This window comes from Phodopus roborovskii, unplaced genomic scaffold, assembly GCF_943737965.1.
Source record: "Phodopus roborovskii unplaced genomic scaffold, PHOROB, whole genome shotgun sequence".
NCBI lineage: Eukaryota > Metazoa > Chordata > Mammalia > Rodentia > Cricetidae > Phodopus > Phodopus roborovskii.
The window spans coordinates 21,054,003-21,077,834 of record NW_026125059.1 but is presented as its reverse complement, the minus strand read 5'-3'; the positions used below and the strand labels follow the sequence as shown (position 1 = coordinate 21,077,834).

Below are 23,832 nucleotides of genomic sequence, written 5' to 3'. Positions count from 1 at the left end.
ATGGGTCATGTGAGGCAGAGTATGGTGGTGCATGCCTTTAATCCTGGCATGTGGGAGGTAGAGGCAGATGGATCTGTATGAATCTGAGGACAGCCTGGTCTATGTAGTGATTTCCAGGCCAGCCAAGCTATGTGGTGAGACCCTGTCTCACACACACACAAAAAAAAAAAGGATTGAGTGTGTACTGACATTCACAGCAACTTGAGGTATGAGTACCTGGAAGGTCATGCAGTCCTCACTTACTACTAAAATCCTTCAATATATTGACGATCAAAGCCTTGACTATGAACAAGTAAACAGAGAGACTGTCTTCTACCATGAGAGCTAACCAGAGCCCGCCAGGAAGTCCAGAAGAGTAAGCCATTGTGATGCAGGACCAGGGGGCAGGAAGGCACTCAGAACACTCAGGGTGAGGGCAAGGCTGTTTCAGTTGTTCCTCAGTGGTCACAAAGCTAGTGTTTCAGCCATGACAGGACTGTAGTGGCCAACTTCTGATTAGCCAGGTGGGTCCTAACGCTACATTTATACAAAGATTTTTAACAATGTAAACACTCAGTGCATACCTGGCAAAATAATCCCATTTGTCCACATCAATGCCATTTCTTTTGTTAGCCACTATCTCATAAAGGAAGCTCTTCTCAGCAGGTCGTCCTGTATATGGCCACTGGAAAACAAGAGAACCCCATGGAGGTTTTAGATAGACACAGACCTATTTATAAGCAAAGCAACTGCTGCAAATTACAAACAAGACACTGAGTTAGAATGCTAATCTTTCTTTCTCCTCACTTCTAAAGAAGTAGGAAGGAAAAAGAAATGCTCAAGTATATGCTATCCTATTAATACCAAGTCTTCCAGCTGAGGATGTTGTCCTGTGGTACAGTACATACATGTATGAGGGCCTGGGCCAGCACCACAAAAATAAATGAATAAATAAGTCTATAAAGGGCTGGCAGGATGACTTAGCAAGTAAAGGCTTTTGCTGCCACCAGACCACCTGAGTCCTATCCCAGGACCCACAATGTCGAAGGAGAGAACTAACTCCTGCAAACTGTCTTGTGACTTCCATATGTACACTGTAGTTCACAGGCAGGTGTGTGTGTGTGTGTGTGTGTGTGTGTGTGTGTGTGTAAGTAGGAAAACATTAAACCTTCCAGTGACACTGAAAGGATACTAGTAATTATTTCCTAAAACCAACAATATTTAAATTTTCTTGATTTTAAAACCTTTTAAAAATTACAAGATTTAATTACAAACTAGTAAAATATGATCCTTAAGTGGTAACCCTTGAATTCATATATTAAAATAATGTCTTTCACTGGGTATGGTGACACATACCTGTAACCTCAGCACTTGGAAGGCTGAGGCAGGAGGATTGTGACTTCAAAGTCAGCATGGGCTACAGAGCATGACTCCCCCAACCAGGGAAAAACAAAAACAATCTCTCCCCTCTGTGTACATACATGTGAATGTATACATCTATTTTGTATGCATGTTTATACTACTATATTTCGTTGTTTTTTGAGACATGATTTCATTGTGTAGCACTGGCCATTCTGGAACTCACTATGTAGAACAGACTGGCCTCAAAATCAGAGATCTGCCTGCCTTTGCCTCCGGGTGCTGGGATTTAAGGCATATGCTAACCATGCTCAGTTTTTTTTTTTTTTTTTTTTTTTTTTTAAGAGTCTCAGGTAACCCAGACTCACCTTGAATTCACTGTTCCGGAGAGGACAATTTAACTTCTGTTACTCCTGCTCCCATCTCTCTAGTAACAGACTTCAATAACCACAAACCTGTGTTATGTATTACTATGCTTCAAAATAGCTACACAGTTACTCTAAATACAAACCACTCAAAGTATTTTTGAAGCTAAATTTTTCTTTAGAAATGAGATAGTTGCTTTTCAATCTACCTCATATATGTGTGTGTGTGTGCATATGTATGTGTTTGTGTGTACACATATACACATAATGACTAGAGGTCAATGTTGAATGTCATCTTCTGCCTCTCAGTGCTGAAGTTACAAGTCTGTGTCCAGCCAAGCTTTTTTGTGAGACAGGGTTTCTCTGTGGAACAATCCTGGCTGTCCTGGAACTTGGTTTGTAGACCAGGCTGGCTTCAAACTCACTTAGATCCACCTGCCTCTGCCTCTCAAGTGCTAGGATTAAAGGCATGCACCACCACTGCCAGGAACTTTTTAAAAAATTGTTGTTGTATGCTGTGTTGTTGTACAGTATAAATATGTATTACTCTCATTGGTTAATAAAGAGCTAACTGGCCTTTATTGGGCCAAGAGACCCAGACTAGGAGGATGCTGAGAAGTACGGCAGAGTCTAAGGATCATGAGAAATATAGGATGAACTTGCCACGCTGAAAGAAGGTACCACCACGTTGACACAGGGTATTTAAGAAAATATGAGTTAATTTAAGTTGTAAGAGATAGTTAGTAACCATCATAAGCTATGGACCAAGCATTTTTAATCAATAATAAGTCTCCATGTTGTGAATTGGGAATTGGCTGTCAGGAAAGAAAAGTCTACCTACAGCTGTGTTGTTTACTTGAGAAAGAGTCTCACTATATAGGGGTGGCTGGCCTGAATCTATGGAGATCAGGTTGGCCTCTGCCCCTTTAGTGCTAGAATCAAAGGTGTTTGTTACTCAGCTTGGCTTTTTACATGGATGCAAGGGATGTGAACTCAGATGCTCACACTTGTATAGCAAGTACTCTTACCCTGCTGAGACACCTCTGCAGCCCAGGGTGTATACTTTTACATTTGATCCTCATGCTTCTGAATCCCAAGTGCTGATGTTGCAGACATAAACTATCATTTGGGGGAAAATAATGTCTAAAGAACTCAAGATGAGGGGAAAAATACAACCTTTTTGTTTTTGCATTAGAAACCAGATGCACATAAGTTATATTTTGATGTTTAGCACCCCTACAATAGCCAAATATGTAGTTCTGAAAGAATCAAGATTAGACTAGATGGAAAGTGCCAGCTGGCTCTAATTAACATGAATTAAAAACTTACCCAGCAGTCCTTTTTTTGAGTTTTAGCTTTAGGTAGTCCTGTAATTTGTTCTTCAATAAAGGGAATATCTTCGTCAGGGTTGAGCCCATAGTTTTTCATGATAGGTTTGAGTTTATTAGAATTAACCAGATGCTCAAACATCTTAACTGATCCCTGTTCATGCTGTGAAAAGTCAATATAACACAACCTGTTACAGATTCTCTTATTAAACAGATTATTCTGGATTCTAGGTCATTCTCAGATGAAGTCCCACTGATTGTTAATTACCGAGTTCCCGATTACAATGTTACAGCTTTTAAATTAGTCAATTTTTGTCAACATTTTATTTGTCCACAAAACATTTTCATTGGTTTGTTGGTTTTTTTGAGACAGGGTCTTACTCTATAGCTCTGGTTGGCCAGGACCTCGCTATACAGACCAGGCTGGCCTTGCACTCATAGAGATCCGCCCATCTCTGCTTCCTGAGTGACTATGCCCAGTCATAAAATAACTTTTATTGCTTTTAAAATGGGTATACAGAGGAATGAGTTTCACTGTAGCATTTCACATATACTTTATTTTATTAATCTCCTTTCCCTAGTCTATACAGCTTTTACAAACCATGTTTATTATTTCATAAATAAAGACAAAGAAAATATTTTATGAAATATAATCATTTATATTACCAAAAATATTACCAAATCATATACATAGAATGAATATCACTCTAAAATTCAAGTTTGTTTTTTTTTTTTTTTCCATCCACAGAACATTTGAAGTAAAAAGCTGTTGGCTGGTATTTCCACCTTGTGGTGGACAAGGGTATTGGCAACATTGCCAGTAAAATCAAGTGTCTTCCAGTTCTGTCAAGATCAGAATTAAATTCTCAAATCTGGTTGTTCAAGTCTCTGCTCACTCTTTCACCATCACTATAAAGAGCATATGGCCCTGGAGACATGGCCCTGTACATGTCTTACCAAAACTGATTCAAAATGAAAACAAACCTAGAATGATTCTAGAACAGTTACGAACTGACTCAGGATATATTCATTACAAACAGAATAAATGGTAACTTTGCTACCTTGATTATCCATTGTTCGTTTTGAATAAAAGGTCTCATTACATAATCTATGTTGACATGAACTCATTATATAGCCTGGACTGGCCTGGAAGTTGTCATTGTCTCCTTGTGGCCTCTGGAATAATTACAGTAGAATGCAGTTTCACACTGCACAAATTCACATAAACAACCACTGTTCTAAGTACAAAAAAAACTTGAATAGAATAGTAATAATTAATAAAATGTGAGACAGGACTAGAGAAATGGCTCAGTGGTTAAGAAAACACCAACATAGTGGCTCACATCCATCAATTAACTTCAGCTCGAAGGAATACAATGCCTTCTTCTTACCTCCGTGGGTACCAAGCATTCTTGTGATGCACATATAAATGCATGCAGGCAACAAATACATAAAAAATAAAAATAAATATTTTTTTAAAAGCTGTGAAATAGAATCTAGGAAGATTCATCATATATGGGAATTTTTAAAATGTTGGCAACCTAGATCTGTAAGAAAAGGATTAACTGTTACTCAATAAATAGTAATCCATTAGGCTGATGCTTATCATGCTTGATAATCTTAGTTCAACTCCCAAAACTGCAGAGAAATAAAACAAGTATCTCTACAAATAAGGGAAAGATATTATATTTGTATTATTTGTATTTAAGAATTATTTCCATATGAGCTAAACTATTAAATAAAAAGCAAATATATATATATTTTTTAATTTGTTGTTGTTTTTTTAATTAATTAATTTTTCTTTTTATTTTATGTATATTGGTGTGAAGGTATCAGATCCCCTGGAACTGGAGTTACAGACAATTGTGAGCTACCATGTGGGTGCTAGGAATTGAACCTGAGTCCTCTGGAAGAGCAGTCAATGCCATTAACCACTGAACCACCTCTTCAGTCCGGCAAATATATTTTTTAGCTTAGTGGTATAGCATTTACCTAGCATGTGTAAGAGCACACATACATACAGTACACACACAGAGCACATATACCACACATATGCAGAGTGCACACATAAACAGCACATACACAGAGACACACCACAGCACATACACAGCACACATACACATAGCACACATATAGATACACACAGCATACACACACAGACTCACACACAATACACAGAGAACACACACACACAGAGGAATGCATATCTCCTAGATCCTGTTAGATCAATCCTGCTGGATATAAAAGAACAAAACAAAACTACACTCTGGACGACTAAGTTCCTGACTGTATTGGACACTAGCCAAAAGCAAGCAGACGTTAAAAGAAAGTCAACAGTAAGGTGAGAGGGCAGAGTACCAACTTCCAAATTTATGGCTTTCATCCAGAGAGCAGGCCCCACGGCACTAAAACTGATGGGAAACTATGCAATTTAGTGACTTAAAGGAGACTAGAAGATGTCTTTCTCAAAAGACACCATTAAAAAAAAGAAGTGGCAAGTTAAACACTAACAAAACATTCCTAACACATATAAAACAATATCTGTATATATAAATTCTTACAAATCAATACTAAGTAGAGAAACAATAAAAACTCTTTTGAATGTGTGCCTGTGGAGAGGAGATGATAACCTCAGCTATTATTCATCAGTTACTGCCCACCTTATGTTTTTGATATAGGGTTTCCTATTGGTCTCAAATTCTCCAAGTAGGTCAGGTTGGGCTGAGCAGCATGCCCCAGGAACCTGCCTGGCTCTGCCTCCCTACCACCAGGGTTCCAAACACACACACTCAACACTTGTCTTTTTTTTTTTTTTTTTAATGAAGGCTCTGGGGATCAAACTCAGATGTTCAGCACCTTACAAACAGAACTATCTCCCAGTGTCAAAATCCACCTCTCCACTTTACTTATGGGCATTGGTGTGCACTCCTTTAATCCCAGAACTCGGGAGGAAGAAGCAGGTGGATCTCTGTGAGTTCAAGGCCAGCCTGGTCTACAGAGCGAATTCTAGGACAGGCTCCAAAGTCACAGAGAAACCCTGTCTCAAACAAACAAACAAACAAACAAACACAAAAACAACAATAACAACAGAAAACCAAACAGGAAGCCAAACAAAAAAACAACAGTGGTTCTTATCATGTGAGTCATGACCTTTGGGGGGGGTGTCAAATGACCCTTTCATGGGGGTCACCTAAGACCACTGGAAAACAGATATTTGCATTGTTATTTATAACTAGTCAAATTACAGTTATGAAGTATCAATGAACATAATTTTATGGTTGGGGGACCATCACAACCCCAGAAACTGTATTAAAGGGTTGTAACATTAGGGAAGATTGAGAATTGTAGAAGCATCTTGTTCTGCCAGTAGAGTTTGGGTGGTGATCACACCTTAGGGCATAGCTTCAGGTGTGGTCACCACCCCAAGTCCACTGGCAAATAACAGGAAGTCATACTAGTGATAGATTAGAGAATGCTAATGAAACTGAGATACCATTTCATAATCAGGTGAGATGACCGAAAAGGTGAAATACTGGGACTGGAGTGTAACATGATGACAGGGTGTTTGCTTAGCATGTACAAGGTTCTGGGTTCTATCTTCAGCACTATACACAGATAACAAATAAGTTAATTTAATTAAAGATGATATGGTGAGGTTGTAGACTGGCATTGGGAATTTTCACACTGCTGGTGAGTGTAAAATAGAACAAACACAAGGTTTTTAGAATGTTAAATGAACACCTAACACAAGACACCACAATTCTACTGTGAGGTACTCATTTAGGAGACACTGAGAGCATATTTCCACAAAACTGTTGGAGAACAACACACACAGCAACCTTAGATATAGTAGCTCAAATCCAAAACAACCTAGAGCTCATCAAAAGGAGAAAGGACAAAGTGTGGTTCATACAATAGGTACAGCCTTAGCAGCAAAAAGCCATCAGCTGCATCCAACACTGGAGGATGAAGGAGTGTTCACTTCTGATTGTATTGACAGCACTGAGTATCAAACCTAAAGACTCAGCTACTTGGCAAGTGATCTCCCATTAAGTAGCCTCCTAGCCCACAATCAACTATTTAAATGGGCAAAGCATTAAGAGGAAGTCTACACACACACACACACACACACACACACACACACACACACACACACACCCCCACAAAACCACATAGTGCAAACAACAGGAAATCATATTTACAAGAGATTAGAAAATACAAATTAAACAGAGATCCAAAGTCTAAGAAAAGACAGACTATTCTGTGTTCATGAAAAACAGAAGTGATGGAGCAGGACTGATTTTAAAAGACTTGAAGGAGGGGCTGGGCTGTGGCAGTGGTATATATTTAGTGGGTGCACAGATATGGGCTGCTCCTCAGTACCACAGAAAAAAAAGGTAAGGCATAAGGGAATTTTCCAAATGATGAAAATGTTCTACCTTCTGACTTCATGTGTACACTTGTCAAACTCCCATCAGCTTTGTACAATTTAAGTTAGGAGCAATACTACATGACTTTAATCCTAGCTCTAGGGAAATAATAGCAGGCGATTTCTCAGTGTCAAGGCCAGCTTGCTCTACATAATGAGACCCTATCTCAAAACAATGCATAATTTATTGGATGTAAATTATATATTTTTAAAAAAGGGCAGGCACATGCTGATTGGTTAACTATCACCTTTCCTAGTCAAGGGGTGTCTCTTGTTCAAATCTAATCCTTATCATTTTTGATAGTATCCATAGCTTTTCTTCTGTGCAAATAAAAGTAAAACCCCTTCCCCAATGTAACACATACTTCGAGGTCAGCACATCTTTAAAGTATACAGGCTGATTTAATTCCGTAGTTTTCTAGTATCCAATGTCTCTCCACAGCTGTTATCCCTTTCTCATTAGCATTCAGAAAATTCAAAGTTAATAAAGCATTATGCAATCAAAAAAAGGGAGGGGCAGGCAGAGGAAACATGGTTTGACACATAAAGAGCTCTCAGCTTATATTAATGTGCTTTCCTCTTCTAGTTGCTAGAAATATAGTATGGTAGAAACTGGGAGGCCAAATTCATTTCTCAAAAACTGATTCAAAATGCACAGTTTCACCAACAAATGTGTAATTATATAGGGTTCACTGAAAGTTAGAAATGAGGGCGTAACATACTCTCAGCTTCTGGAAGGCTGAGGGAGGACAGTGTTTGAAGTCATTTGTAGTGATATATCATTTATGATTTATTAAAGCTTGCCTGAGGATTCAGAACGCAAAGTCAGTCAAAAGCCATAGAAGTCAGGTACACACCTTTTGGTATGCCTTTGCCTGGACTGCTGACAGTATGTTGTCCAAAATGGACAAACAGGACACAAAAGAGAGTGACTGCAAAACCTTGCCAAGACAAGGTGGGACAGTCCTTCAAAATTCTACTTCACAGAAAAGCCTGTCAGAAATGCTAGGCCTATAGGCCAGAGATGGATGTCCCAATGTTGCACAGGAACCTTGGATGACTGTTTGGCAGCCAGATGTTTTTACCATTTCTCATAATTTTTAGAAGTGGCTTGCTTGATTTCCTGCTTACTCAGTTAATAATATTTCCTTCTTGGGTCTCTGAGGGAGTTGAAGACTAGATAGTTTAGTTACAGTTTTCATAATTTACCAGACTCAGAAAAGAAACTCACTAAAGATGTATAAAGTGTAAAAGATTGAGAAACATTAAAAGATAATTTGATAATGTAAATTAGAATGGAAAGTAAATTAGGTACAAGACTTTGGACTCACCAAGTTAGGATAGATAATGATGTATTTTCTCTGAATTTGTCAAATACAAATGGACAAAATATTTTCTCTGAATTTGTCAAATGAAAATGAACTAGATATTTTCTTAAATTTGTCAAATGCAAAAGGACTAGCTAGACATTGTTGATGAAATTACTGCCTGAATATAGTGTATATACTTATTGTATTTACTATATATAATTTTTATTATGTTAACTGTAGCTCTCTTTTTTTAATTAGACAAAAGGGAATTGTAATAATATTTACTATTTATTAAAGCTTGCCTGAGGATGTAGAAAGCAAAGTCAGCCACAAGCCATAGAAGCCAGGCACACACCTTTAATCCTAGCAGCCAGAAGCTAGGAGGTAGTAGTACACACCTTTAATCCTAAAACTCAGGATTAAGAGGTAAACAGATATCCCTGAGTTCAAGGCCATCCAGGGATACACAAGATTGACTCAGTCTAAAAGAGTAACAGAGCTCACGCCTTTAATCCCAGCACTAGAGAGGTATAAAAGACAGGAGCAAGGACTCAGTATCAGGCATTCATTCTCCAGCCACATTGAGGATAGGAAGACATTCAGTCTCAGGATTCTCCAGTCACACTGAGGAGAGGCAGCAGGAACAGCTCTTTCTGCCTGAGGTAGTGGTAAGAGCTAGTAGCCAGCTACTTTGCTTTTCAGTCCTTGAGCGTGAAGTTTGAACCCCAATATCTGTCTCTAGGTCATTTATTTTTCATGTTACAATCGCTCTCAACTACATAGGAAAACGCTATTAAAAACACAAGCTCAAGCCAGGTGTTGGTGGTGCATGCCTTTAGTCCCAGCACTTGGGAGGCAGATGCAGATGGATCTCTGAGTTCGAGGCCAACTTGGTCTACATAGAGTTCCAGGACAGGCTCCAAAGAAATGCAGAGAAATCCTATCATGAAAAACAAAACAAAACAAAAAAAAAAAAAAAAAAAAAAAAAAAGTTCATTTACTAAAAATGGTGATACTTAACTTCATGGCTAGACTAAAATAAACACTGAAGTTGGACTTTAAAAACAAACTGTACAGTAATGCCACAGAGTAGAAAGAACAGTGCACAGAGACTGAGGAAGCTGGTTCTCTAGGACTGGCCCGTCATTCTATAGTGCTCTGAAGTGCATGCATCACTGTGCTTTGGAGGGTTCTTTCTCCAAGGACTACGGTGGGGATCGAATGAAACAGACTTATGTGGATGGAAGCACCCTGAACACTCTAAGGGTGCTAGAACAATGAGGAAAAACAGATAATTCAATTCGATAACTAGATACAATTCTATTTCTTTTATTAACTATGGAACAGATGAATACATACCTTCCACTTTTCATTTGGGCAAGCAAGTGGGATAAACCTTCCATCAAACATATGAGAAAATGGCCCATGACCTAAAAACAAAAGCAGCTTTCAAATATGAAAAATATTTGTAAATTGGTAAAAACTGATTTTGTTTTTGTTTTGTTTGTTTGTTTTTCAAGACAGAGTTTCTCTGTATTGCTTTGGAGCCTGTCCTGGAACTAGCTCTGTAGATCAGGCTGGCCTCGAAATTACAGAGATCCACCTGGCTCTGCCTCCCAAGTACTGGGATTAAACGTGCATGACACCAACGCCTGGCTAAAACTGAATTCTTAAAATATATTTTTAGTTTATTTTAAATATCAACAGACACTGTTACTAATCCATAAGTTCATATGTACATAAAAAGAACAAATCTGCACTTTCAATTTTCCAAAACAACAGATTAAGATGCAAAAGCATAATGGAAAGCTAACCCTCCTTAGCTCAGTCTCCAGTTTTGTATGAGCTACCAGGAATACTGAGTGTTTTGTTTAAAAAAAAAAATCAAGGTTTATTGATTTAGGGCTGGAGTTGCAGCTCAGTAGGAGAGCACACACAGGTCCTAAGTTTGAGTCCGATCACCAAAACCAAACCCAAAAAGCATACAAGAAGGCACTGAGGGTACTGAAATCTCTGGGCTGACAGAAAGGCAGCTGCACTCTAATCCTTCAGTGTCTACACAGAGACAGAAGCACACTTTCTCCTTAACTAAAGAGGTTGAGGCAGCCACCTTCTTTTTTTTTTTTTAAATGAAGAGGATGATATTCTTTTACTTGGATTTAATTGGGCTAAGACTTCCTGTGAGTCCAGGAAGAAAAACATTTCTTAAACCTGTTCTAGTTGTGAGAAGGGATAGACTTAACAAAGGAACTACAGGGAAAAGCAATTTTAGTCAATGAGAATGATAAACGAAAAATCACATTCCCATTACCCTAAAGACAGCGTAAGAAAAACTCACTGTTGAGAAATCCCTTTCAGCCCTGTGCAGCAGCATGCTTGTAATCTCAGCACTCAGGAGGCGGAAGCAGGAGTACTGCCTAAAGTTTGAGGCTAGCCTGGGCTATATACAGTGGGTTCTAGGACAGCTTGGGTTACAGAGTAAGAACTCTACCTAATAAACAAACAATAAAGAAATAATAATACCTTTCATGTGGCATAGCAAAGATGCTTAATATGGAAAATTCACAAGTAATTAACAATGTTTTGTCCTCATCAATAATATTAGGAACCATGGTGCACTGTAATTAAAAAAAAAAATTAAAATACTTCTACATCTCCCTTGGTTAGACTGAGTTTTGAATGTGAAAGCCGAGGTAAGACAGTAGGATCTTACATGGAGTGATGGCTTTGTGTGAGCTTACCAAGGTCATGGCACAGTCCGGCAATCTGAACACAGAGCATATCTCGCTCACTGATCTGCAGCTCTGGCTGTTTTTCTGCGAGTGCTCGAACGAGGTAGCCTGCTAGGTACCCAACCCTGCAGAGACAGAGATCAGAAGTCAAATTTTGTTTGAAGTATGTACCTTTGAAACTTGAAACTTTTGAGTCCTGAGAGCTGGCTCTGATGTTCCCACACAGACTAGACATACGGGCTTAGAAGGGCTGAGGATGTGGTTTTGCAGAACACTTGACTAGCACGTAAAAGACCTTAGGCTTAATCCCCAGCAAAGCACACAAAAATAAAATAGTGTTAAATGCACTTTGGCACTTCTCTCTGAAAGGAAGTCCTAAAAAATATATTCTTTCCTCTGCTCTCAACTCAGCCCTAGGAAGGTAGCAACTTGTTTGTGGCTTGGAAAGTTTTATTAAGTGTTTAATAAATACTGTTTATAATTTGAGCATAGGTACATTTATCTTGACTCCTGGACCTGGACACAGTGGCACACACCTGTAACTCTGGCACTTGGGAGGCAAAGGATTAGGAGTTTGAGGCCAGCGAGGCTATATAACAAAACCCTAAAGGAAACAAAAGGAAGTAAGCAAGAAAGAAAGAAAAAAAAAAAAAAAAAAAAAAAAGCCTACACAGAAAACGAAAACCACAAAGTAAATAAAAAAACCAAATACTTAATTGCCAATTATTCTCTGCCCACTTCTCCCAGCTCTACATGCACAATGGAAAGGCACATAACAGAAAAGACCCTCTCAGAGTTTATAAGCATTTCTCTAATTTACATATTTCCTGACACAATTATTTTGCTTAAAAGGGTGAATCTGTACAACTAAACAGGAGCCAGGCATGATGGAGTATATCCAGAATCTCCATTCTCAGGAGATGAGGCGGAAGGACCCTGGGCTTGAGGGCATCCTAAGCTCCACCAGGAGCACCTGTTTCAGAAGAAAGGAAAAGACTAAAAAGGGACTAAAGGAAAACTAATCATATTTATAGTTAGTTATGCCAGTAGCCAATCCTATTCAATTCAAGTATTTGCAGACAAGTATTTAATCCAGTTGACCTGTCAACAGCCATTAGGTTTCAGGAGGATATGAGGTCTTTTCAAAAAACATAAAATATGATACGAGGGTTCCAAAGTCCTATCAGTTTCCTCATCAATAAAATAAAGATGTTACAATGGCCATTTGAAAAAGTACTCTCTAAGAGATTAAATTAGACTATTCCATGAGAGAGAAGGGGTAAAAACGGCATGTCCCCTACGCCCTTCCCTTCTTACCCCAGACTGTGTTCAAAGCGATTGTGTGAAGCTCCTGGGAAAACATAGTAGCCGCCTCCCAGCTGTTTGATGTATCGAAGCCGCTGAAACTGAGGTGTGTCAATGATTCGGATAAGGAGAGGGTGGAACTCAATATGGCCATGAATAGGATCATTAAATACCTGGAAAATTACATTTATAAAGTTGTCGATATGCCCGCACTGGCACACACATGTCCCTCTATCACAAATACATAGAAAGAAAGAATTTTAAAAACTACCTTTTACAGTTGATACCATAATACAATTTCCTTTTTATATCAAAATGAACAGTGAACATTTTATACTTTTATACAATAATCATTTTAATGGCTGCATCTCATTAATGAACAGCTACAATTTAAAAAAAAAAAAAAAGATTATTTTGTGAATGTTTGACTGACTGCGAATCTGTACACCATGTGGGTACAGTGCCTGTGAAGAACAGAAGAGGGCATCAGATCTCCTAGAACCAGTTACAGCTGTGAGTCCCCACTGATAATCTAACTCCAAGAGTGGCCAGTGTTGCTCCAGCTCTGTAGTCCCCTTAACATCTATTTATTCTCTCTCTCTCTCTCTCTCTCTCTCTCTCTGTGTATGTGTGTGTGGTCAGGTGGCAAGCACCCTAACGCACTGAGCTATCTCACATATCCTGATGAACATTTAAAAAAAAATATTCCTTTAATGTTGAGCATTAAGTTATTAGAAATAATCTCTTCCTAAGTTTTAGTGTAATATTTAAGTATTTTCATCACTATTTATTTATTTATTTTTGGTTTTTTGAGATAGGGTTTCTCTCTGTGTAGCCATTGACTGTCCAGGAACTTGTTCTGTAGACCAGGCTGGCCTCGAATTCACAGAGATCTGCTTAGCTCTGCCTTCCAAGTGCCAGCACTGAAGGTGTGTGCCACAAACGCCAAGCTTTTCATTACTATCTTATAACTGGCCTATTTATTTATTATTTATTGAGGCAGGGTTTCTCTGTGTGGCCCTGGCAGTCCTGGAACTCACTCTGTAGAGCAGGCTGTCTTCTAACTCAGAGATTCACCTACCTTTGCCTCTGCCTCCCGAGTGCTGGAACTAAAGCTGTGTGCTACCATACCCAGTGGTCATTTTCATTCTTACTATTGTAACTTGATATAAATGATTCCTTACACAGTCACATGGTCTGCTTATGATTTGTAGTGGCTATATGATATCCTAGTCTGTTACTAACCCACAAGATAACACAATCCCATTAACTGTTCAGTTACTGTATATGTAGAATCTCTCCAGAGTAATAGGGTCAAAGCATAGAAAGAAGTCCCAGCACCTGCACACACAATAGCTTACAATGATCTGTAACTCCAGTTCCAGAGTATCCAAGTATCCAATGCCCTTTTCTAGCCTCTACTGGGATCATGTAAAAAAAAAAAATACACATATATACATGCAGGCAAGACACTAATACATATAAAAATAAATTAATTAATAAAAACTAAGAAAAAGAAAACCTTGACAAATGTGGTGATGCATGTCTTTATTCTCAGCACTTGGGAGCAGAGGCAGGTGGATCTCTGAGTTTGAGATCAGCCTAGTCTACATAACAAGTTTTAGGACAGCCAGGGCTAAATAGTAAGACACTCCTTCAAAAATAAATAAATGAATGAAAATAAAAACTAATACATAAAAGTTATTTTAATGGCTGAAGGTTACTAGGGCTTTTGTGTCAAATTAGATAATTGCCAAAAATATCAGTGGGTAAAGACACTTGAGCCTCATGACCTGAGTTCTATCCCTTATGCCCACATAGTAGAAGGAGAGGACCAACTACCAAAAGTTGTGTTCTGACCACTGGGCTGTGATACTTTATGTATACACACACACACACACACTAAATGGTATCATAAATCAAAGTTGTAAGCTATAATATCTTATGATCCAATACCACTTATATAAAGTAATGCTATTTATATACTTTTTTATACACCTTTTACCTTCATTAGCTCTATGTGAGATTGACTCAATTCTTGGATACATGCAATCATCTTCTTCCTCTCCTCCAAGGCACTAAAATTGAAACAATGTAAGTAAGTGTATCAGTACTTGGTTAATAATAATTCCAGGAGTATTGGTAGCATATGGCCAGCTCTACAGATTCCGCACCAATAAAAAGAAACAATAGAATTAGAAGGAAAATCAGTAACTCAAATGTACTCCTAGAAACTTTGCTCCCATAAGAAGTGTTGGGTCACAAAGCAAGCTCCACTGCTGACAATGTCCTAGAATGATGCCTCAGACCCAACCCAGGCCAGATTCTTACCAGGTAAACAGAACCTCAACTCTGAATGCCTCAGAAACCTCATAATTCAGCTTCTGTCTGTCGGGAAAGCCACTACTTCCCTTCCCTACTGCTGATGGTTGATGGTCAACTGATGGGGGCAAAGTGTACCTAGTTCCCATGTAACCAGAACAGCCTGCATCAGCTCAGACCCCCACCCTGCTGATGGTCACAAAGTCTTCCTGACTTCCCATCAGGCTGCCGCTCTGTACTCTGAGGAAGGCCAGCACTTTGTCCCCCAGTAAACTGCCCTCCACCTCTATTGGATGCTCACTTTGCATCTCAAATCTATTTTTTAACCAAATTGAAGCCAGCATATGCTTTACTGACTGATGAACGCCAGGTATGACTCAAGCATGAACTAGTATCTGTGGAGGTTTTAGCTTTGTACTTTACCTTCCACTATCTATAATGCTCCAGCTGGGGATATACTCACATGGGAACTGCATATGAACAGCTCAGAATCTTATAATGTCCTGCTTCATATGTGATTGCTCATTGGTTGATACATAACAGAAACACACCTGACTGAAATGTTAACGAAAACAGCAGCAGGTAGATATTAGTATCCCTGACTGATCTACTATCTAATCAGGTTGAACAAAAAAATCTTGTTAAACGTCTTAATAGACTTCAAGTCAGAAGTACCACAATTGGCTTCTTTGCTGTATCAAAACAGCAATCACAAAATCTAGGAGTAGTTCTCAGGATGTATACAGAGATATCATCATATGTATATTCAGTATAGCAATGTTCACTTTCTGGAAAAACCTCCATAAGTCAGTATTTAACCAAAAGTTGAAGGAATACAGAAAGTGTTTGTCTAAACAGGATTCCCCATAAAATGCTGAGTCCAACACAACAGCTCATATACAGGAAATTTATTTAGGAGTTTATATCCTGGAAACAGGAGTTGGGGGACAGGGAAGGATAAAGAAAGAGAGAGAGAGAGAGAGAGAGAGAGAGAGAGAGAGAGAGAGAGAGAGAGAGAGAGAGAAGGTGAGAAAGGAAAGAAAGAAGAGAAAAGCATAACACAGCAGCAAGCTAGGCTAGTACCACGGGCTCACTGGATGATGCTGTGGTATCCTCTGAGGCAGCCGCCTCCCAGAACTTTTCTGCATTTGCCAAAGTGTCCTTATCTGTCCTGTGTGGCAACGCGATACAAGTGATTACTGATCACTTGAAGTGTAGATAGTACAACAGAAGAACTAATGTATTAAACCGTAATAAACTAAAAAATTTTAATTCATCTAAATGAAAATATTTTATTTCTAATTGTGTGTCTGTGTGTGGGGGTTTGTGCACATGAGGACATTATGGTCTGTGGAGGCCAGCAAGGGCATTAGACCCAATGTTGTCACTGGGGACTGATCTAGGGTCCTCTGGAAAAACAGTAAGTGCTCTTACCCTCTGAGCCACAGCTCTGGCCCCAATTTAATCAAATTTTAGGTAATTTAAACACGTAACAGGTGGCAACATTACAGGCTAACCCAAGTCTAAGAGTCACAGACTTCATCTCAGAGGCAGGAAGCAGGGTACAAGACATACAGTGTTCAGTAGTGTTCCTTCTGGGATTTGCCTATCTTGTTCACCCATGTGCCCCAAGTTCTCAGAGGAGTGCCTAGAACCAAATGAGCCTCCCACAAGTATCTGCCAAACAAGTCAATAGTAAAAGAGATTAGGAGAAAAACCCACTAGTTCCCAGGTAATAAGGTGAGGAGTGGAAGGCTGAGACTGCTGAAATGGGTATGAAAGAAACAAAGTAAAAGTCCCCGAGGACTGGCAGTTTCTAAAGGACAGCTAATACTCTTTGTTGATGCTCATTCACAATCTATTTCCAGTCTAAGTGTAGGACCTGAAGTAACTCAGAATAAGCCTTTGTTTTTATTCTCTAGTTACTGTTACCACAAACATTAAATAACTGTTGCCAATTCTGAAAGAAAGAAAAGCTCCATTTTAAAGCACACATAAACACTGAATACTCAGCTAAGATCTTTAACTCTGAGCTCTAACTTAGACCCTAGAACCTTCAGTCATATACAGAGATATCTACATGTGTGTGTACAAAACTATAAAGGGACAATACCTACTCAGACACATCCCAGTCCTCAATTAGTTCTAGGAAGATCTACAAATAGATAGGACGGTGACTTTGACTTTCTTGATATTTTTTTTTTTCTTGCTGGCTCCTATATATTTCCAGTGTATATAAGTCAACTATTCTGAATTTGAGAGTAAAAGTTGGTCTCTACAAACTTCAAGAATGCTCGTGAGCAAAGACTTTTGAAATAGAAACCACATGTAAAAATAAACACAAGGTACATCAAAAACAGCAGGTGATGGATTCTGTTTTAAAACATAGCAAGGTATTGAACTGAGGATGGGTAAAACCCAAGATCTTGAGCTTTGTCTCTGAAAGGTGAATAACGTACCTGGTCTAGCTGTGAATTTCACTATTCTTACCTTACTCCAAGTTTTTCAAGATGAGACTCATCAAGAAAGGGCAGAAATGAACCCGTGATTTTATTTTCTGTGGAAGAAGAAAAAGCAAACTCAATATTTATAGCATGTTTTCCAGTTTCTTTCAGTTTGAATCCATCAGAATTTATTCAGCTTCTATTTACTAAGAACCCATTACCGGCAGTGAACCTTATAACCTACAGCCAGTCTTCAGTAGCCACAGATTTCCTTATTTATGGTATTAATGGAAAATATTCAGAAAAAAACCCTACACCTATATTGAACATGTAAAAACTTCTATCCATTATTGTAGATGACTTGTAAAAATATGGTTTGACAACTATTTATACTATAACACTATAGAAGGCATTATAGTAATGTAGAAATGACTTAAAGTATACAGATGTGAGAGTACACAGGTTAGATGCAAACACTATTGTTATTTCATGGAATGGACGAAACATCAGATTTTTAGATACCTGCTTGGGTCTTGGAACCAATGCTTCTCAGACACTGGGACATGAACTCATCATACTTTATACGCACACACACACACACACACACACAAACATTTTGACTGGGCAGCGGTGGCACATACCCTTAATCCCAGCACTCAGGAGGCAGAGGCAGGTGAATCTCTGTGGGTTCAAGGCCAACCTGGCTTATGAAATAAGTTCCAGGACAGCTAGAACTGTTATACAGAGAAACCCTGTCTAAAAAAACCAAATATATCTACATGTATATGTATGTATATGCATTCTATAAAATATTAAAAATTTAAAAATATTTCAAAACATAATATACATTTAGTATATTTTTAAAGTGTGTGTGTGTGTATGGTGTGCACCAGAACTGACACACGGAGGGCACTGAGTGTCTTCTTCCACCACTCTCTGCCTGTTATTCTGTGACAAGGCTCTTTCCTGAACCTGGGGCATGGTTAGGTGGAGGCCAGCAATCACCAGCCATCCTCTCCTGTCTACGTCCTACTGTAGAGATGGATTACTGGAGTTCACAGGAACTCCAGTCCTCCAGCCTCATGATTAGAGGCAATCACTCTTGGCCACTGAATTATCTCTCCTTCTCCCTTCCTATTTTATTTATTTAGGTTTTTTGAGTCAGGGTCTCACTACGTAGCTCTAGTCATCCTGGAACTCACTATGTAGACCAGGCTGGCCTCAGACTCATAAAAATCTACTTGCTCTGCCTCCCAACTGCAGGGAGTAAACCACCATGCCTGGCCAGAGTTCAAAACTTAAAAAAATTAATGTTCCTAAGGATTGAATCTAGGTCTTTGTACATACTAGGCAAGTAACATACTTTTGACATTCTAATTGAAATGAAAACTCTTGATTAGGTAACTAACTTGAGAACTATTTTGATGAATCACATGAACATTCATAAATTATTCATGTAAACTATTTCTGAGAAAAGCAAGGGAAAAGTAAAGTGAAACCTAACTGCTTGTGAGGCTCTGCCAGGTGAGCAGCTTCCTGTCTTTTAAGTCAGGGTTAGGGGCTGGGTTAGAGAAGGACATTTAAATCAATTGTTCTTAGAATCATCGGATTAAAACCAGACTGGAGAGTACCCAGAGTTTTATTTCTAAAGCATCCTTTGAAAGCACATAATACTGTAAACATCTTGAGATAACATACTTATTTACATACAATTTTTCCCATCCAACATTCTAAACATAGTTATTCTCAATGATGAAAGTCTACACCTTTCTCTCTAAAAAAAAAAAAAAAAAAAAAAAAAAAAAAGATTTATTTTATATGGATGAGTGTTTGGCTGGCATATACATATGTGCACATGTGTGCTTGGTTCCAGTGAAGGACAGAAGAGGACACCAGATCCTCCGACTGGAGTTACAGATGGTTTTAAGCTACCATGAAGGTGCTGGTAATCAAACCGGGGTCTTCTGTAGGAGCAACAAGTGCTCTAAAGCACTGAATCATCTTTCCAGCTCACCTGTATCTTTCTTAATGGCTACTCTGTAGTCTAAATTATATACAAATTCTAAAACATTTTATATGTATGTGCACTTGTGTGGGGGTGCATTCACACACCTGTGCATGTACTTGTCAAAAGCTGGAGGTCAATGTCAGGTATTTTCATTAATTACTGCTCTGTCTGGTATTTTTCTAGGATTTATTCATTTCTTATTTATGTATATGCATGTGTGCATTAGTTTATTTGTACAATTCAGATAGAATGCTTGGCTAGCAAACCTCAGGGAGCTACTTGTCTCTGCTTCCTCGCCCCTGGGGTTATAAGTATGCACCATTAAACCCAACTTTTCATGTGGGTACTGGAATTCAGAACTCAGGTCTTCATGTCTGTACGTTGCTGACCAAGCCATCTCCCTGGCCTCTGTTGTAAGATTTTATAAAATAAAATATGTACAGCATAGGGGTATGTGTGACTCAGTAGTTCAGTCTACACATAGCATGAACAAAGCTGTCGGTCTCATCCTCCATGTTATATACTGACACACAAAATTTCTATCCCTCTCCCGAAAAGCTTGTAAAATAAATATAGCAATACTTCATACAAAGAATATACCTAATAAATGTTAGCCATCACTATTTACTATAAGTCAAAAGGCACTACCAAACAGTCCATAGTTGAGCTAATGGACACTTCTATCAACTTTACTGAAATACACATTTCATTTACTAATAATCTTTTCTAGTTATTATATTAAACCCAGTATTTTTATACTATTGATATGGAACTGCTTTACTTAAATTTATTGGTAGGTTGTTAATGGTCTCTTGTTATTTTACTCATCATTACAGGATATATTTTTTTTCTCCAATGCTTTTACTTGATTTTCTAATTTTGGTTATGTTCCCCAAAGTCTGGCCTGAAGACCTAAGACTGGGACCTGAAGTCTTGATTGTTTTGCCTCAGCCTCCCCAAGAGTAGGGCTACAGGGATATGTTCCCCAGTAATTATTTATTGGGAACGCTGGTTAAGAAATAACTGGAATGAAGTCTGGAATCCAAAGACCTAACCTCTAAAAAATCCAACTCTGCATCTTTTGTCTAGTGATGTGACTTTGGAAAACTACTTAACATTTTTGGATATCAAAACATCATCTGGGGCTAAAGAGATGGCTTAGCAGTTATGAGCACACACTGCTTTTGTGTACCTAGAATTCACTTTAGGCCTTTAACACAACAGCTCCAGAGGATTGAATGCCCTCTCCTCTCCTCTCATGTGATAAATTCCCCATCTTTACCCCCTTAAAAACATAATTAAAAATAAAGCCAGAAGAGATAAGTCAGAGGGCAAGAGCATTCACTGCCCTTGCAGAGGGCTCAGATTCAGGTCTCAACACCCCCACCGCAGCTCACAACCATCTGTGACTTCAGTTTCAGAGGGAGCTACACCCTCTTCTGGACTCAGGGGCACCAGGCACACACATGGTGCATATACATACATGAAGGCAGACCACTCACACATATAAAATTAAAATAAAATATTGCCAGGTGTGGTGGCTCATGCCTTTAATCCTAATACACAGGAGGCAGAGTCAGGTGGATCTCTGAGTTCGAGGCCAACATGACCTACATAGAGAGTACCCGGAGAGCCAGAGTTACATAGAGACACTGTCTTAGTGTTCTGCCCCCCCCCCAAGTTACTTTCTGTAGAGGGGAAAGAGAAACCCGAGTTCCTATATGTGAACTATCTTCAAGTCCTGAACTTTAAACTTCTCACCCCTTTCTTCAATTAAGCATACAGGGCTCCGCCCCACAAGAAGTCAAGTTTACTGAATTTGCAAATCACAACCACCTAAGAACCTCGTTCCCAGGGAACACCTCGGGATTTAGCAAGGGGTTAGGCTTAACCGCTACCACAAACAAATTGAGTAGATTAGAAATGTTTGACTGATGCATGAGCAAGAGTCAGAAGAATCACTTAAATTTCTCAGCCTCTACCCCTCCCCTCTGCGTGCCCAAATTGTGGAATGCTGGGGTTTCAGCGGCCAACTGAGTAAGTTGTTCTTATTTTGGAAGAGAAATTGATCAGGAGCACTCTGCAAATACAGTCAGCACATACTGAGCCCTGCTGGGAAGCTATGGTGGTCAGTGAGACTCTGGAGATTAACCAATTTCCCTCCCTTTTTAGGAAAACCCCAAATTCCGGGAACGACTTAAGAAGCGAAACTTAAAAGCGCCAAAATCTCTCTTGGGGTCAAGTGTTTTGGGAGCTGCGGTTAGCACAGAAGGTTGTCCCGAGCTTGGTAAGCCTGAAAGACCGCAAGCCACTGCTGGGTGGTGGTGGGATCTAAGAAGGGCGGGGATCTCTCTTGACAGAAGAAGTGACAATTTCCCGAAGATACCCATCCACCAGAAGAAGATGCAAACCTCCCAGGGCCAGCACCTTCCTATGGGCTCACACTTCGCCCGCGCCCACCTCGGGTAGCCCGCCTGGACCGCGCGCGTCGGGGCGCCTCCCGCCTCAGGTCTGGGTTCCCGTCGCAAGCCGCTTCCCCCAGGGGCCTCCGCTCCGTGAGCCTCCCCCTTCGGATGCCTCTCGGGTGGGTCCCCACCGCTCAGCCCCTCGGTCGCAATCCCCAGTCCCTCAGCCCCGTAACCTTTGAAGCTGTCCAGCACTTTCTTCTCTTTGAAGCCGCATCCCTCTAAGTAGGAGCACACGTCCTCCACTTCCCAGGTCCGGAGGTCGGTGTGGAGGTCGGAGCCGGGAGACGCAACTGACGCTGCAGGAGGGGTTCTCTGTGGCGTTCTTGGGCTGCTATCGCAGCGAGGCCGCTTAGCGGGCTGCTCGGGATCTCCCCTCCTCATGGCTACCTCTGACACTGTGTGCAGCGAACTTAAGTAGCGCGGCACCCGGTTCGCGCGCAGTCGCACTGACGCCACAGCCCTGGAGGCAAGTCCATTCAGCCGCGCCATGCGGGCCTACTGCGCAGGCGCGCCGGACATCAGCCCTGGGAGTTCGGCCTTCCTGGGGCGCTACCGCCCGACCCATTGCGCAAGCTTAATGATATGCGTTCGCCCTCAACTCCGCCCCTGTGTTTCTCCGAAAGGGCGGGATTATTAGAGAAGCAAAACTTAGGGCTGTGGTTAAGAAGAGTAAAGGCTGTTAAGAACCAGGCCGGGGTGAGAGGGTACCTGGGCTAATGAAGCTTCCACCACAATCCCGATTAAAGGGTCTTCTGGTGGACTGCAGGTACCTTCCTCTGAACGAATACTTTTTGCCGGGTTTCAAATGCTCCTAGCTGTAAGCTTGTAAAGAGTACCTAGAAGGCAATGAAGCTGCTAGTACCATCGCAGTGCAGAAAACAAGGGACAAAAGGACTGGCCTAACTGGAAGATCCTGCAATGATTGCCAGCTAGTTGCCAGTCTGTCCTTTTGCGTTTCACAAATTCACAGCTGGCAGTGGATCGCTCTAAGATGCCAAATTTATTTCCAAATAGACAGGATTTTCACTAATTACTGGTTAGTGCCCAAATGACAGGCATTTTCTTTTGCTTTAAGTCATTTTGGCGAAAGACCCAAACTTCCCCATAAACCCTGTTCCACACATTACTAGTACAATGACCACTGCTAATAAAAAAGTCAACACCTTTTCAGAAAGCAAGACACATACATCTACAGCTAGGTTACTTTAACACCAAGCAGTGCGAATTAGAAGGTTAGTGGTGAGTTCAACAGCTGCAGGTGCTTGAGGCCCAGAGGGCAATCCCCAGCACCGAAACAAAGAAAACAAGAAATGTGATAAACTGAAGTATTCTTAGCTCTTGGTTCAGGGCACTTGTTCTAAAGGTTTCACAAATACTGACACATTTAACAAATTTGTTACATTTGAAAAGTGAAGCACAAAGATGGGGAGGAGAGTGGAAATAACAGACCGCAAGCTTCTAATGTCCATGCTCTTGGTAACTTGTTGGCCCAGAAAAGCATCCTCCATCCTGTCAACAGAGTACTTGGTGAAAACTACCCACAGTTGTCAAGACTTGCGTGATTGGAACAAGAGGGTAAAAGAGATGTATTTTATGCCCATGATGGCTGGTGCGCACGCCACCAGATTAACAGGGTTAATCTGTCCTAGAACTCAGAGATCAGCCTGCCTCTGCCTCCTGAGTGCTGGGATTAAGGGCATGTGCCACCAACACCCAGCTTTGATTTGTGCTTCTAAGATGTGTGGGAAAGGATTTTCTCATAGCAATTAGCAATAGAAGGTGA

The 23,832-nt window shown here is 40.0% G+C and overlaps 1 protein-coding gene across 3 annotated transcripts in view; it reads right to left on the bottom strand.

Annotated features, from left to right (window-relative positions):
- Samhd1 (SAM and HD domain containing deoxynucleoside triphosphate triphosphohydrolase 1) overlaps nucleotides 1–22,553 on the bottom strand; it is a 39,884-nt gene extending 17,331 nt beyond the window's left edge. For all 3 annotated transcript variants that reach the window (XM_051187711.1, XM_051187728.1, XM_051187719.1), the window contains exons 1-8: nucleotides 22,223–22,553; nucleotides 17,620–17,686; nucleotides 14,813–14,885; nucleotides 12,820–12,980; nucleotides 11,512–11,627; nucleotides 10,130–10,200; nucleotides 3,033–3,194; nucleotides 564–664 (exon numbers count right to left, since the gene is read on the bottom strand). In XM_051187711.1, the coding sequence (XP_051043668.1) occupies nucleotides 564–664; nucleotides 3,033–3,194; nucleotides 10,130–10,200; nucleotides 11,512–11,627; nucleotides 12,820–12,980; nucleotides 14,813–14,885; nucleotides 17,620–17,686; nucleotides 22,223–22,538 (1,067 nt within the window). In that variant the 5' untranslated portion in view covers nucleotides 22,539–22,553. The remainder of the gene's footprint in view (nucleotides 1–563; nucleotides 665–3,032; nucleotides 3,195–10,129; nucleotides 10,201–11,511; nucleotides 11,628–12,819; nucleotides 12,981–14,812; nucleotides 14,886–17,619; nucleotides 17,687–22,222) is intronic.
- Between the last annotated feature and the right edge of the window lie 1,279 nt (nucleotides 22,554–23,832).